A 17,980-nucleotide genomic window follows, 5' to 3' on the forward strand; every position below is an offset into this window, starting at 1 on the left:
TTCAGTGCAAGAGTATCACTTAAGTTTATAATTAGCCATCAGAATTAAATTATGTTACTTATAGAACTTAAATTGTTGCCTACATTGTTTAGGAAGATAAGAAAAACACAAAAGTCATTTAAAAGCTTTCTATCCTAACTAGTTCATGAAAAAAAGTTTGGTGCTTGAAAAACTAATGCTTCAGGTATTTAAAAAATTCACTTATGTGAAAAAATGCTACATAATAAATAGGCATTATTAACATTTTGAAGGCATTTTCTATCTTTGATATTCTAAAATCTTTGGTCCAGGAACCACATCCAAAGGTACACAAGCTTTTCTTGGGCTCACCCCAAATAAATCTGTATGTTTATTTTTGCCACTTCTCAAGTATAAGGGCTTTTACCAGTTCACCTCATAGGCTGGGCTTCCCAAATTAAAAAGAGCTAAAGAATTCTGAAAGCACAGATTTAAACTGTTATAAAAATTAAATAACAAATTTAATCTGATTAAATAATTAAACCTCTTACATACCAACATAAAGGAAAAGCCACATGTGATATGGCACAAAAATGCAAATAAGCCTGTTTTGCGGAACTGCTAAATCTAAGGGATACAGCTGTGATTTGCAGGATTTCTAAAAACGTTCAGTATCACTAGCACCCACTCCCTTCATCACCTTTCCCCAATTTCACATCTACTTCTCTGCCTCTTTATTCACCTCTCTCTCTTTCTCTTTCCCTCTCTCCCTCACCTTCTCTCTCCTCACACCCCACTCCCAGTCCCTCTCCCCTCCTATACCCTATTCTTCATACTTCTCTAGGAAAGTAGAATTATTCTCAGTTAAGTATTTCAATGGACATAACTCAGAATGGATGCCCTACACAACCCCACCACAACCATTCCTCTTCAGCAGTATTCTCCAGAGACTGAAAGATCCCTATTTAATAACCATCATCATTCCAAAGAATTTTGCACCTCATCTCTTTAAGTAAACTTGTGCTTTAAAATTTACACACACACACACACACACACACTGTAAATAAATTAGGACATGAAACTGACAGAGTATTGTATAATAGGCTTTAAAAATATATATATATAAAGTTCTTCTAGGGCATAAAACGTATTTTTATTTATACAATTTTTCAATAAGATAAATTTTATAAAGGAAAACCTAAAAACTCACACTGAGAAAAGTGTCAACACTACTACAGTAGACTTCTTTGTCCTTCATTTATTCTTTCACAGATTTTTCTAGCATGCTTTGCCAAACATTAATCAATTTTAACCTTCAGCTGACACCCATGACACAGTTATCTATTCCACAACTCCACTACACACTTGTGGTTAGCAATTCTTTTGTAACCCTCCATTATGCAAAGCACAGTGGGCTCCTAATAAGTGTTTCTTACTGCAGGGTCAGCACTATCCAAACGACCACTGTTAACATTTACACTGTCAAAGAAACTAAGACAAATTATCAAGCAACACACTCACTAAACTGTCAGTCCGTAGTAAGATTTTCATTCTAAACACCACACTTACTGTTTTGATATAGCATATTGTTTCAATGTCTTCTGCCATAAAGACTACTATAGAAACTTCAACAAACACAAACGTAATAAATTCCTGGAGTTCAAAAAACAACAACAGGGAATAAGCTAAAATTCACAGCTAAGAATGGTCATCAAGCATGTAGGCAATTTGAAAATATTTCAGACAACAGGCAACACCAGGGACTTTTCTATGATAAAGTAATTTCCACTTTCTATTCCAAATAGCACTGGACTTCAACTTTAAACCACAAAATAGGAGTCAATAAAAACTAAAAAATATTTAAAACCACAGAACTTATAACCAGTTAATCTTATCAACAGTAATTCTCAACATCTACTCACAAGAACAATAGCCTGAGAGCTCTCTTTCCTGAGGAAGAAGATTATTCTAGGTTTCATAATCTTAAACCTTCCAACATAGCAAACATTAAAACCAAAGAATTTTCTTTTTTAAAAAAAACTAAAGAAGTTTTAAAAGAGAAGTTAAATAAAACTAATTTAAAGCCAAAATACCAACTGTAGAACTAAAATAATTAAAGATCTAACCAGAAACATGTTTCCTTTTCAATAAATACCCTTCTTCCTGCCTTTCTTACTCAAAATTTCTCTTTGTTCATAATTGCTAGAATAAAAATACAGTTTACTGAGCAATAATACTTCTTTTTGGTCCTCTAACAAAACCAGAGCCCATTACTAATCAAAACCAAGACAAAACAAAACAAGGTATAATGGTAAAAAATTAAAAATTAAAAAAAAACTTTCAAATCCCCAAATAGTAACTCTCATTTATCTCAAGAATTATATAACATGTCAATATTCTAAAAAAAAAATTAAAAAAAAAGATTTTGGACAACTCCTTGGGAGTACATTCTAAGGGACCAATCCCATATAAACCAAGTCAAATGAGCAGGAAATATAGAAACAAGAAATGTGCCATTCGTCAGAAATGCAAAAATGCTAACAGTTCGTCTATACTACCTTCCTTCTGCCTTGACAAACTTACCATAGCCATCATGTCTAAACGAAGAAGGGTGTTCTCCCAAAATGGCTTGTCTCTGGCGACCCTTTCCTCTATCTGACACAAAAGTAGAAACATGGTTTTAACAATTTTGATCCAAGTACTTAACAGAGTTCTCACATGGGAAAACCCATTCAAAACATCCATTACAATTCATAATAAAAGAAATATCATTCCTGGTTAACTTTAAACATCCATTATATCCATTTTAAATACAAACACCAAAAGTTTAAGAAAGTACTTCTATCTAACAAACTCCACTTAACTTGAAAATATCTTTTTGGCAGATGCCAAATACAATCACACTTTCAAAATTAAGAAGAATGGATACTTTTCAGAAAGTGAATGTACACAATGCTAGAGTTTGACACTGTACAGAAGTTTTTACCAATACATGTCTTTAAAACGAGCTTTAAGTGCAGTACTTTTGAAAGACAGTACCTGAATCATACTATTAGCTTCAACAGCAACACATTTTCAAAGTGGGCTTCTTTCAAGAAGTTCAGCATAAGCCAACAACAACCTGTATTACATGGTTTCACAATCAGTAAACACAGAGTATTTTGTATGTATATACACATATTTACAAACACCTACAGACTTCAGAGCTGGAAATTTGCACATCACTGGCCCAGATTATAGCATAGACTGGTCATTGTGTATAGATCTTAACACCAGGCAGGACTATGAGCACCCCCCAACGTTTAAATATGCCAAGATAAAGCTAACCAAGGGGGCTACATTATTGGATGAGAATACTACAATACTCCTGAAGTATAATTTTTATTTTAGCTACATCTTCAGGGAAGGCATGCCAATGTTCCCAAATCTAATTTGAGGTGTCAATAAAAAGTAAGTTTCTAAAATAGCACTTCCTATGGTTGGTTAGTAAATTTTAAAATTCATTGTACAATACTTTTAGAAAATTTGCTGATCAAATTATAGTGCCTGGTAAGGTTTGTTTAAATGTATCTTAAGAGTCTGGTCATTCTAATCTTTGAAAATTCAAAGAGAGAGAGGCTCTTTATATCATCATAGTCAACTAAACAAATGAGATTTATGGGAGATGAGAAATACTTTAATTTTCACCTCAGTCTAGAGAAATATCATTGTAATTACCTATTCCAAGTTATCACAAGCATTGATAGGGAACTAAGGTCATTTAGTTCAATTTTTATTCAGTGTGTAAATTTTCTTTACATCATCCCAATCAATTGGGACCATCTAGCCCAGGGGTGGAAAACATCCGGCCCTCGGGCCACATACGGCCCTCAAAATCATTTGGTCTGCCTCTGCCAAAGCATTAGGCGTGAGTTAATTAAATGTTTGACCAAATATAGCAGGCTAATTTTTACGCTGATAATTCTGTATGGCCCACGAATGATGTTATAAATATCCAAATGGCCCTTGGCAGAGAAAAGGTTCCCCACCCCTGACTAGCCTCTGCTTACCCAAACCAGTAACAAGATACTCACTACTTTCCCTTACATTTTCAGGAACCTAAATCATCAGGAAATTAATTTTTGTATTATATAGAAATTGGTCCTCTATCCATATTCTATCCCATTTGGGACCTCAGATTCATTCTTTCTCCAAAAACCCTTCCAAGTGCTTCAAAGCTATGATCCTCCCACTCCATTTCCCCAAAGTCATTTCTTCTCCAGACTAAACATTCATAGTTCCCTTTTTTTCATTAAATCATCATCATTTAAGTCTCACTCCTCTTGAATCAATCCAATCTGCTAATACATTGTGCTAATGTGCCTCTATTTAAGCATGCCACCAACACTAAATACAAATCTAATCTAGAAATTTTCAACCAATATCAGCTTGTTTTCAGGGCTCCATTTTATTGAGATAGTTAATAGTGTGCTATAAAGGAAAGAGCAGTGGATTGAGAATCAGATCCCCACTTAACCACTAACTTGCAGTATAATCACAGAAACAATCTTCATTCATAAAATGAAGGAGTTAGGATAGGTATAATCTCCAAGTTATCTTTCAGCCAAACATCCTCATTATTAATCATTCTCTTTATTTGAAGCATTCACTACCTAATATAAGGTCACAAAAAATAGAAGAAGTGTGCAGAAGAGTCATACACTGAACACACCAGTCTATAAACAGTGTTTGTAACCTTTCTTGGTTTCATCAGAAATCTGATGGAAGCTGTGGGCCTTCTCCCCCAAAAGATACATATATAGACAAGTTTTGCTTAACATTTCAGGAGGGATTCTCTGGAGTCCAGGCTAAGAATTCTTTACACTGAAATGTAATCTGGGCTGAAAAGGACTTTAAAAATGAGGTTATATTTATAAAATCGCTTTATTTTGGTAGGAGAGTTACACTTCAATATCAACTTGAGTAGAAGCTAGTCACTACAAAAAAAACTGCTATCGTCTTGCCAGACCACAAAAATTCTTTTCCCTTGAAAGCATAAACAACTAAAATTCTGTTTGACTTCCTTTAATTATACTTCACTATTTAAATATCTACCTTACACATTTCTAAACTTTTCTGACTGCAATTCCCTGCATGAAAAATTAATGTAAGCTGGCTTTGTATAAACTTTTGACCTTTTAAAATAGATGTTAACACTAGCAAAATAAGAAGCATGTCTATAAATGTTTTAAGAGACATTAAGAAAAATGTAACCAAAATCACTATTTCAAATAAGTAAAACAACAAATCCTAAGTGTTCAAGAACTGACTATAATTTGACAGAAGTGAGAGATTTCTCATCAACCACTTGTTCTGCTGTTTGAGTACTAAGACTTTGTTTTCCAATACTGTATTCAACTGCACCAAGCCTGTACCAAGCGGATTTCTGTGAGTAGTGAAAAATGTGGGGGTCCAGCCAAAGCTGCATTACAAAACACATCTTTTTGTAACCCCATACATAAGGCAAGATAATTTCCTGAAAATTGAGAATTAAAGGGGCCAAATCATCCAAAAGTCCTAAATATTTAAAGAGTCCAAGGACCACTGCATTGTATTTTTTCTTTGGGCAAGAGTACATACTCTATCATAGAGTCCCTACTGCCCAAGATGTTTTGGATGCCATAAAAATTTTTCCTTGTTTATTAAATTTACAGACATACTCATCTTGGTGAGTTTTCCCAACATATGGTTCAAATGCTGATATTGTAGTTGAGATGTAGCCAATATTGCAGCCCCCTTGTTTTTACAAGATCCACATTTTAATCTGTATATTCCAAAATTGCCACACACTTAGTTGAACAAGTTTACCAGTAAAATCTATGCTCATGAAATCTAGCATTTGTAGATTATAGGTGAAAATGTATCTCAAATGAACTGCTCTTATATTCAGATTTATCAAGTTTAAAATATATTTTTCTACCTTGAACAGACATGTTACTTTCACCTACATTTGAAATGTCAAAAATTTCTCGTTACACAAATTAACATGAGTCATAACCTTAAATTGTTACAAAAAGTAACAACTTATAAACAGCCACTTTACAAAAATCAAACCACACAGAAAATTGTCTTTTACATATCATGCACCTTTTCATTATATGGTTCTATTCAATGACCACACTGGAGGGGAAAAAACTTAAGTGCAGCAAGTGTGCACCTTTCTAATCCTTTTATCGTTAATATCTGTGTGGATTGGTTGAGCATTATCAATTCCCAAGACCTGTAGATAAACTGGCCCTGGTATTTGCCAATTAACAATTTGAATCTAAGCTGCAAACAGTTACAGTAATGGGCATTAATATTTACAACATTGTAGGTAACGTCTAGTATTCGTTAGTGTAAAATCTTAAATTCTACAACTGAAACCTTAAGGGAAATCAGACCAATATATACATACAACTTGAATACATGGGCACAGTCTATCATGGTGTTCATCCCATGCAAGTCTGAAGTACTGTTAAGTGTCCTCCTTTAAAAACTTGGGTGATGGTGCATGCAGTATGCAGTCAAGGTGAATTGCAAGTCTGAGTTTTTCAGAGGGCTTTTTGCTGATGCCGATGTTGTGCATGATGAAGTGTAGAGTCAGCCTGCTGGAGTCCTCTATCCTTCTTAATGCCTCGTCCAGCTTGGGGGGAAAGTCCTTTCCATAGAGAAGCAGTGTGCAAGTTTGAAGTTTGTAAGGAATATTCTGAATCAGTTTCCTCTCCTCCAAAGAGAGAGAGCTGCTTGGAGAAATGCAAGTCCTTGAACTGCGGGCGTGCTTGTATGTGTGGGCTCCTTTGTTGAACTAAATATAAATAACTCAGTACATACCAGTAGGGGGCACTAATGTTCAAGGTTATTTTCCAGCATTACATGGCCTTTTGCAACAAAAGCATTCACCAACATTTTCATTTGAATGAACTAGCTCGTCTCAGGAAAAAGGAATCTAACTGCATGTAAAATTTTTCAGCAGATGTAAGTACATTCTAAAATGCATAAAATACTTACCTCGTCTTCCCAAATATGGTTTAGTGTAGTCCCAACTGTCATTGTCATTCCTAATAACATTTAGACGAGTTGGCTGTTAAGATTAAAAAGAAAGTTCAAATTTAATATATAATAACAAAGCATAAATATTTCTTTGGTGAAGTGTTGAAAAAAATATTTACCCTTGCATATTCAATCTTTAGTGTGCAACATCCAGCATATATGTCTGCTCCATTGAGTGCTGCTTTAGCCTTCTGGGCACAAAGGACTGATTCAAACATAAGCTCTATTAAGGAAATCTGGTTTAAGATGTCCAATATTTAATCATTATCCAATCCCTAGAAAAGGACTTAAAAAATTAGAAATAACTCTTTCACTTCTAGAAATGTTTTACCGCCGTAACCGGTTTGGCTCAGTGGATAGAGCGTCGGCCTGCAGACTGAAAGGTCCCAGGTTCGATTCCGGTGAAGGGCATGGCATGTACCTTGGTTGCAGGCACATCCCCAGTAGGGGGTGTGTAGGAGGCAGCTGATCTATGTTTCTCTCTCATCAATGTTTCTAACTCTCTATCTCTCTCCCTTCCTCTCTGTAAAATCAATAAAATATATTTTTTTTAAAAAATAGAAATGTTTTACCAAATAAAATTTCTAGATGAATTTTAGTAGGAGAATTTAATTTTAATATCAAAGGTACCATTGTAGGGTACATAAGGGTCTAAGAACTATGTTGTACACCTGAAACTAGTATAACATTGTATGCCAACTGTAATTTAAAAATAAATTTTAAAAATAAATTAAAAAAGAAAGGATCAATGATATTAAAAGTAACATAATACAACCTACCTATCTACATATAAATCCTTCTAAGTTATCAGAAGTACTTTTTAAAATGGAGAGAAGGGAAAGGGGCATGGTCACATTCCCTAGCAAAAGAAAACTCGCTATCTCGAAACAGGCAATATTTTACTCTTAACATTACAAAGAACCAAAATAATACAAAACAAACATTTAATTTTTATATATTTCTGAAAAGGCAGGGTTTTATAATCATGTAACTATCTTCATTTTATTGTTTTTTAAAATTACGTAAGTCTATAATTTTTTAAAATCTATAATTCTTTCCAAAAAATAAAATCAAATCACAAAAATGTTAAGAAAAAAAAAAAAAAAACAACCTCTCCAGAAGCACCATTAAAGAGTTTGCTATAAAGCCCTAACCTTTCTCTATGCATACGTTAGGGTTTTTTTTTAATTTTTTTAAATGGGATTGTACTTTATGTACTATTTTACAACTTGCTCTTTTTATTCAACATATAACAAATTTAACAAAAAAAAATAGTTCTTACATAAACTATGACCATCTAAAATTCAATAAAGAAAGGTAAGAAAGGTTCTATTGATTCTAAAATTTTGGTATTTCCAAACGACCTATTTTAAGAAGAGCTTCAGAAAAGTTCATTCAAGATAAATTTTAAAAAGGTAAAAGTGTATATATTATCAGTGTTATTTTTTCCCCACTAAAAAGGCAAAGCACTGGATTGTTTCATGGTAGCAAGCAAAATTCCCTATGGGTGTGGAAGTTTCATTTTTTAAATCTAAGAAAAAGAGATTGAGAGGGAATAAACACCACTTGCCTAGAAATGATTACATAGGAAAAAATAAGGTTTATGTTACACAGCATTCACACATATCAATAAAACAATTATAAATAAAGGATATTCAACCATTGCTTGTATCCCATTTCTCTTGAATATAACAATACGTTGCACTTTTCCAACAGGGTTGCATACAGTATATAAAACATCCTAAGAAGGAGAGGAAAAGATTTCTTCACATTTTGTATTTGGAAAAACATTAAAGCTATACACTGATTTCCTTTACTTAAAAAACTAACAAGGATGGAGACAGGCTGGGAGACGGCAGGGGGGGGGGGGGGGGGGGGGGGGGGGGGGGGGGGAAAGGGAGATGAAGGAACAAAAGGGGACACCTGTAATACTTTAAACAATAAAGATAAATTTAAAAACTATCAAGATATCACTTCTATTAATTACTAATTAAACTTTAAAAATTGTTATACTTTAATAAATCTAAAGTTACTTCCTCACCTACACAAAATACCCGCACATTAGAGAAGTTCCAATGAAACACATTTGAACTTGACCTATTTTATCCCTAAATGAATCCTCAATTTTTATTTTCTAAATAGGTGACTAAAATGCTGGCTATACACAATTAATACCAAAACTGTAATCAATTAACTTATTTTTTCCAAATATCACCAAGAAATGTTTCATATTACAATACTGAATTACAGTAATAAATACTTATTAAGTGGTAGTACAATAGCTCAGTATCCATTTTTCAAGGAACAATGGCTATTCAGAAAAGACCCAGGGAAGATTATTTATACAGTGTTAGATGGCATCGAACAAGATGCCTGAATCATCTAAGAGAGAACTTAAACACCTTCTTAGGAATAATTCTTCAACTTTCAAGAATTACCATTAGGTACTAGGGATACAACAATAAACAAATCAGAGTACTTGTACCAGATTACGTTATATTCTTTTTTCCAAAACACCAAATACTGCAAATATATTAGCACTGTCTATTAAGCCTATAAATATTATAAAGATAAATGTCTAATTAAAGTTAAAGCATAAAATACGATTTAAATTTTATGTCCCAATATCAAATACCCTTACTAGAAATGGTACAAATTAAAGAAATAAGGCCGGTTTTTAACAAGTTTATCAAAAAACCTTATAATAATGGCATATGCATCTTACAATATACTATGGGAGTCTGTCATTACCTAGTAGATGCTTGTGAAACATGTGCTGGCATGAGTGAGAGAGAGAATTCTCAGATCATTTCCAAGTCTGTCGAATTTCTTATTAGAAACAGTTAACACTGATGCTTTAAATGTTCTTACCTAATTATGACAACTGTGCTTCTGACCTTTATAGCACCAGTGCTCACCATTTCTTTGTTCATTAAGCTTAATAGTCAAAATTAATTTAATAATTCTAAAGACAACCACTATTTTTAAATATTTAGATGGCAGTAAAGAAAACTATGTTAGTCGTTCTAACGGAAAAGTCCAAATCACTTTTGATTGAGTTTGGCATATTAAAAATCCATACCACTGTAATTGGATAAAGAGGATTCTGAATTGATAATAGAAGAACTTTGTTGCCTCCTGATGGATCATCAGTATTTCCTGGCCGAGTGATCCTTTTGCTTGTAGAATAGTTGAAAAAAGCCTGTTGACCAGCAATGTACACAGGTTCATCCGCAGCAAATGTCACACATTCTTTGGCACTATCTATGTTCTCAAATTCCACGAGAGCCTGCCGTTTAAATGGCATCATCATCACATAGCTGGAAAGAGATTGGGAGGAAATACCAAAATACAGTAAGTTCAATTAACATTATTTGTTTTCAATCAAGTAAAAGCAGACTTTAATAAATTACTATCTATTGATTTTTCCAAATAACTGCACACACTTATAACTTACTATACTTTCACTTATCTTACTAAAAACAGAGAACAGATAAACAACAATGGCAAACTGACCAAATTTCTTCCCTAAATCTCACCCAAAGTATTTTTAAATATTAAAGAATGTGAAAAGATATTTATTAGAATATCACACATATTTTAAGAATACACTTAAACTGTCTGGCACATAATTTTTTTAAAAATCTTTAAAAAGCATTAATATGAGGAAGATTGAAAGACCAAAGAGAGAAAAAAATAACCAAAATGGCTAAGGGACATAGTGGGTTCTTTCAACTTACAGCTCAAGACATGTTTACTAAATTTTAAATGAAAACAGGGAGAGGCAGAAGATTTACTATACAAATTAGATCTCAAAAGTTCTGTTACAAAATTTTAAATTGATCACTATCTAGCATCCTCTCCTTTAATGGGAGTGGGGAAGGGAGAGAGACTCAGCATATATTTTTAAATATTCTTTTGATTATAATACACAAATACACTATAAAATAAAGACAAAAAATATAGCAATTTTATTATCCTGACACAATCATTCTCAACATCTTGTTATAGTTTCTCTTGAACTTCCTTCCTATGCATCTTTTAGGTATAAACTTAGCAAATATTGAACTTGATGATTCACCCTTTTAATATGAGCAGTTTCTGTATAATCTTTATAATTATACATCACAAAACAAACAAACAAATAGGAAAAGGTTCTATAAATAGATTTTGAAGCAAAACACCTGCTTTTCACTGGAGACTATTCGAGGTTCCTTCAGCTTTAATAGCAGTTACTTATTCAATATCATTTCATACAATTGAAACTCCTATTATTCATATTTATGTCAATTAAGCTCTTAATTATACACTAATTTGTTCCAATTATTTCACGACTTTTCTATCCACATAACTACCAATCTTGAGGGCAGAACAATGTACTATGCACATTAACTGAATAACATTCATACATGGAACACTTTACCATGGACAAAGTATCAAACAGTACAGAGTCTAAAAAGAACAGGCTACCCAAAGGTAACTCAAATTACTCACCAACTTAAACACATAGTTCTACTTCTTTAATCCCAACATTCAGGTCATGGTCATAAATCACATAAAAGTTTCCAACTATATTTTCCCATCAACTTGTTTTTCCCACATAGCTTTAGTATTTCTTGGCTATAAGAAAATAACTTTAAAAGCCCTAAATATATAAGAACAGAAGAAAAATAAACCAGAAATAACCATCTCTTTATAACTCCATGGGACAATGCACCACTTAGAAGGTCCTTATAGTGAATGGAGTTAGTCTGGTGCCAACACCCAACCTAAAAAAGGTCAAAGGAGTCTGCTTCAATACATAACTCTCCAGACAGACTATCTTCCAAGATCCACTCTATATGACTAAGAAGTGATATTGGTAATCTTAGTAATAATTCAAGAAATGGGCTTTCTTATGCCCATGTGAATTCTCAATTTGCACCTCCAAGGATAAACATTATGTGCGTTAGTGATTTCTGAGGTATGTAAGTTGAGGATAACAGGTTTGCCAAGTTATCTGCCTCTCAATGAAGTCACCAAAGAAATTAATAAAAAAGATGTCATGACAGAAGTTATCACCTAAAACTACTACTCCTTTGAAGCAATTATTCCTTTCTGTTGGATATCTCTAATCACTCCCTCACTATGTATTTATGTATCATCCTTTCAATACTCAAAAACTCCATATAAATATTTATAAAATTGAAGCAATCAAGCCATCTCAGCAAATATATTGAAATTTCTCTCCTGTTTATATATTTTGACTTAGTCTGTGTCACTGAGGCCTACAACAAAACTCCAAACATATTCATCAAGAAAAAAAATAATAAAAATCAACTCTAGATTATCCATGCTAAGAAGAGAGCAATAACCAAACATACTCCAAAACTAATTCAGGAAGAATTTTTAAGTGTCTACTTTTGGTAGCAGTTTCACTTTTCCAATTATGTTTTCACTTAGTCAATATTCATAAGCACACACCAGCTGTGTGAATATGGAAGCCAAGCTAGGATAAAACACTGACTGCTCATGACCTGCAAAAGAACTCACCACCACATGTAACTAAGCAAATAATGCCTACCTTTCATCTACACACTTTTAGTTGCCAGTTCCTAAATATTCCAAAATAATTTTTCAATCAGTATTTAAGCCCTGGCCAATGTTGCTAAGTGGTCAGTGCATCAACGCTCGCACCAAAGGGTCTTGGGCTCGATTCCTGGTCAAGGGCACACACTTTGGTTGCAGGTTCCATTCCTGGCTCTTGTTGGGGTGTAGCTCTTGTCAGGGTGCGTGTGGGAGACAACCAATTGATGTGTCTCTTTCGCATCCACGTTGCTTTCTCTCTCCTCCTCCTCCCCTTCCACTCTCTCTAAAAAGATTGGTGGGGGAAAAAAGAAAGGAAAAAAAAAAGAAAAAGATTGGTGGAAAAAATATCCTTGGGTGAGGATTTAAAAAAAAAAATCAGTATTTAAGGACAACTAACCACTTGAAACTCTGAAGATGAAGGGTGTAATCAACTCAGTGGTTTAAAGCAGTGTTTAAGAAGGAATCATGGACTCATCTGAAAATCAGATGAAAGAAGCAAAAATCAATTTTACACATACAACCTAGTTGGGAAGTGAGAGGTGATGTGATCAAGGCCACAAAAATACATCCATGCATTATCCCGGAAAGGTTAAAAACAAGATTCCAAAGAAATTCGATGATAACATCAAGGCAGTAGCAACCCAGCAGCTGGTTCTACTATACTGTTTTCAATCTGCATGAAGTCCCTATTGTCCTTACCATATTGTCCCAAATTTTTCCAGAGCCTCCACAAGGTCCGCTTCCACCACAGATTCACAGAGTCCTCGAACATGGACAACGGGTGAAACAGAAACTTTATGATGACTTCCACCTGCCTCCTAGCAAGAGAAAATAATTTGTAATTAAAAACTTAAAAAACCCAAATTATATCTCTTAGTACATTCAACTTTGTCTTAAAAAACAAACATTTTTTTTTTTAAAAAAGTTGCAGTGAAGGCCTAGGGGAGGGAGCATGATGGAGAGGGTCAATGGGAGGGTTTGAAAAAGGGGGACTTGTGTAATACTTTCAACAATAAAGACAAATTAAAAAAAAACAAACACATTTGCAAAAGGACCTAAAAGTAAAATCACCAATGAAACGTCTGGCATGAATATTTTTATTTCTTAAAAGGGAACATTCTTTCTCAATAAGAAGTAAAAATAAGTTATTTAGTAACTTACTTTAACTTCAAGAAACTCTCAGAAAAAACTTCAGCAGATAACAGAGAATGCTAAGATTAAAAATATTTTATATTCATAATTTCAGAATTTTACCCCATAAAATCAAATTCTCAAGTAGTCCAAATGAACAAAAAGTCCCAATTTAAAACTTTTCTTTAAAATAAAGATTATATACTTTATTTTTCCTGTAATGTAGATTTATATAATCTTTTGTCCTTATTTTTAATTGGTTACCTAATCCCACTACAACTTGAAGTTACTCAGCAGTACACGTGACAACTTAAGTTTATACAAAGTACCATCTTTGTTGAACAAGGAGTTCTCAGAATCACCAGCCTTCAGGGCTTTTATGGAGTACTCTGCATCTTTTAGTATGCCCAGCAGGAAGTTTTAAAATGTAAATAATATGGTCTTAAAACTTATTTTAAAAGGGACTATGTAAGAGAGTTATTTTTAAAATTAAAATAGTTCTCTCATTTACTTATTCAAGTTTTATTAAGACAAAGATTTATATTTACAGGTAGCCGCTGGGCACCTCTCTTGCATCACTTCAGAAATTATTTCCATGTACAATTCACTCATATATATACAGGTATATATGGATATATAGTACAGAGATAGCCCAAAAATCTATTAAATGAAAGGTTTCTTTGTCCTCCAAACAGACTAATCTAAAAGCACTATAAAACTTAAGAATCATTTAAAGAAAATTAAATCCCTTTATGGCTATTTTTAAAGACTTGCCAATTTTTTTCATTATAAAGACTAGAAAAACAGACTTATGCCCTGCCAATCAAATATTATGTCTAGAGTTTTTTTAAAAAAAGAACTGATTTAAATATGTAAAGTAACCATGGGACTATGCTATATGATTGGCACAGCCAACAATTTCAGTCCTTTGCAAATATTAATTCAATCCTGAAATTGCCTTTGAATTGCTTAGTTTAATCTTTTCTATGCTTACACAGATATTCATTACGTCACTAAATTTAAAACAAATCATTCTGATTGTTCCCTATGTAAATCAACATTCTCTTAGCAACCTTAACAAATGAAACCCTGCCTATGTGAAATTTAACAATCAAATGTGCATTATCATTATATTAAGCTCTTAAATATAATTGGACAATGCAAAAATAGAGCTCTAAATAAAAACCTAAAAACCTGAATTTAGACACACATTTAAAGTAGAAATAACAAGTTTTACTCTAAAAATAATTAGACAATAATAAAGTGCAAGAAATAAGATAGTCAGTCATAGCTCCACTGATCTTTAGATATCAGCTGGCAAAGGTTAAAATGCAAAAATATACCTATATTGTCCTGGACTCAAAAAGTTAGTATCAAAAAACAGTAGATTTCAGACTGAGACTGAAGAGAGACAACAACCAAATGCAATATGTGAGCCTTCATTTTATAACAGATAAAAACTGCTACAAAGACATCTTAGGGACAACTAGAGAATTTAAATAGGATATTAGTTTATATAATGGAACTATTGTCTTAGATACCATTATAATGGTAATAGTTTAAGAAAGAATACCTCTATTCTTAGGAATAGTTGGTATACTTAAGGATAATTGTGATGTCTGTAATTTACTTTCAAATAGTTTAGGGAAAAAATGTATATATAGAAATATATAGATTAAAATCCCAAATAACACAATGTTAAAAATGGCATATTAATTGAACATTTTATATGATAAAAAGTTGGGAAAGTATTTCATTATATAATATTTAAGATCTACAAAAGGGTACGAAGAACAATAGAACTTACCACCCAGTCTAATAAATGAAACTACCGATCAGTTGAACACATCTCTCCTCTCACCTCCCTTCCCATCATGGATAACCACTATCTTGCTTATAGTGCTAAAGAACATGATTTTTTTCAAACTGGTCTTCTCACAAAGAAATGGATTATAGGACCAATTTAAGAATCCCTCAAAAGACCTGACTTTAATATATTATTACTTACTTACATTTCCCAAATGAGACAGACTGAAACTCAAGTCATTCTATAGAAGCTGGAAAATATTGAATGCTATCAATATGGTATTTAGGAGGAGATATGATTATCTCATAATTATCTCAACCTCAAGACAGAAAACGTTTCCCAACCCCTTGTATTTCCCTTATTCTCACTCAATAAATTTGCCATTCCTTTATATTTCTCTATCTTTAAATTATGTCTCCTTTTCTTGAATTTTAAAATTTCTCATCCTTTCAGTAGTTTATTTTAAAAGAAAAAAAAACCTAGGGTTGTTTCCAAATATAGAACTGACATATTAAAGATATCTTTTCAAACTATATTTTCACCCCCCTATCTCTCCTCCACCCCAAAATACTTTACTAAATCAGTATTTTCTTGGGGAAGAGGCAAAGCCCTGGAACCACCGCCACCACCACCAGGTGGGGTTTTGGTCCACCCCGCCCATCTGCTGAGGCCACAGCCACGGCAGCTTCCGCCAAGGGAGGGCAGGGGGAGATGCGTGCACTTTCCTGAAACAGGGCCAGACCTGCATGGTGCACCACACTGGGATGCTTGAAGATGGAAAGAAATCTGATTTCTCCCAGGACAGAAACAAGCCCTTTAAGTTTATACTAGGCAAGGAGGAGGTGATCCGAGGCTGGGAAGAAGGGGTTGCCCAGATGAGTGTGGGTCAGAGAGCCAAACTGACTACCTCCCCAGACTATGCCCACGGTGCTACTGGGTACCCAGACATCATCCCATCAAATGCCACTTAGGTCTTTGTCGGGGGTAAACTGGGTCAACTATGGAGGCATTATTCGATCCCCACTGCAGGCTATAGACCAGTCTCGTCATAAGCATTCCAAACTCCCTGTCCCTCAAAGGCTATCAAGGACAAACTTTAATAACACCAACCTTAAGTGCTAATTTTGACAACTGGAGGTTGAAGACCAAGTTCTATTAAATAATAGAGAAGGGCAGCTTTCATGTAAGAGGAATAAGCAGGACGCATTAACATCTCTTCATACAGAACAGCAGCAATTTAACTGTAAATTCACAAAAGCCAGGCACAATGTCCTTACGCTTTTTGTTTTCCCAACATCCCCATGCACATTTGGTCAGGAGCCACTCAACTGTCTCTTCCGCCCTATGATAGGATTAAGAAAGACCAACCTCAAATTCAGTAATTCATCCCCCAACCAGACACACAGACCCACTGCCAAGTGATTATCTAGCTTCTCCTTAAACACCTTAAATGACAGGAAACGCACTACCTAGAGAGACAACCCCTTATACTTCAGAAAATTCTTCATAATATTGCATCCATTTCTGTCTCCCTGTAGTGTCCTATCCAAAATGGCTTCTGGAGTCAGATCAGCTTTTGAATCTTTGGACACTTATTGGCTCAGTGACCTTAGCCTAGTTACTTAATTTTTCTCAGTTTGACTTAAAAAAAAAAAAGAACAGTGTCCTCACCATGTAAGATGTTGGCACTCCTGCCCTTACCTATATTTCCCTCTTCTACCTGAGAGCCTTCAATTACTTATAATGGGTAAATCACACCGCTAAGTTTACCCTTCAGGATAAATGTCCCTCCAGTTTCTTCTATCATTCCTCTTATGATGTGATTTTTTAAAAATGTTTCCGAGAGGAAGGGAGAGGGAGAGATAAAAACATCAATGAGAATCCTTGATCAGCTGCCTCCTGATGGGATGGAGCCCACAACCTGGGCATGTGCCCTCACTAGGAATTGAAGTGACCTCCTCGTTCATAGGTCGACGCTCAACCACTGAGCCATGCTGGACGGGCTTAAGATGTGATTTTTAAGTGCCCTCTCCATTCTGGCAATCTTTCTCTGGATACTTAAGAATGTATCAATGTAGTATCAAGAAAGGAGTACAGCATTTCCAGATATTCAAGATTATCCCTTCTTTGACTTTGAAGACTTTATATAGACCAAGAACAAACTAGTTTTAAGGGGCAGCTGCAAATATTTTTTTAACTCACACTATGCTTAGAGTTTATATTTTTTCTTAAACAATCACATCTCTTTACTTGGTCTTTTTCTTTTTTAAAAAGAAACAATACAGCAGATCCAAAATATGAGAACCGCTTTAATTTTCCTATCCAAAGTTTTTAGGTATATTTGATCACCTAACAAAAATTAAAAAGAAAAGCCATGTAATTCGAATTACTTTTTAAAAATAACCTTTTTTTTCCTCATGTACTACAAATCCTTTGGTTTTGCCT

General features: G+C 34.0%; 1 protein-coding gene across 1 annotated transcript in view; it reads right to left on the bottom strand.

Annotated features, from left to right (window-relative positions):
- Nucleotides 1-17,980, bottom strand: part of HNRNPLL (heterogeneous nuclear ribonucleoprotein L-like) — a gene marked incomplete at its 5' end in the record, with an annotated part of 31,018 nt that overhangs the window by 10,179 nt on the left and 2,859 nt on the right. The window contains 6 exons of the mRNA XM_005864723.2: nucleotides 2,542-2,613; nucleotides 6,988-7,060; nucleotides 7,149-7,245; nucleotides 8,685-8,770; nucleotides 10,112-10,349; nucleotides 13,297-13,415. Of these exons, the coding sequence (XP_005864785.2) occupies nucleotides 2,542-2,613; nucleotides 6,988-7,060; nucleotides 7,149-7,245; nucleotides 8,685-8,770; nucleotides 10,112-10,349; nucleotides 13,297-13,415 (685 nt within the window). The remainder of the gene's footprint in view (nucleotides 1-2,541; nucleotides 2,614-6,987; nucleotides 7,061-7,148; nucleotides 7,246-8,684; nucleotides 8,771-10,111; nucleotides 10,350-13,296; nucleotides 13,416-17,980) is intronic.

The sequence above is a fragment of the Myotis brandtii genome, unplaced genomic scaffold, assembly GCF_000412655.1.
Source record: "Myotis brandtii unplaced genomic scaffold, ASM41265v1 scaffold191, whole genome shotgun sequence".
Classification (NCBI taxonomy): Eukaryota; Metazoa; Chordata; class Mammalia; order Chiroptera; family Vespertilionidae; genus Myotis; species Myotis brandtii.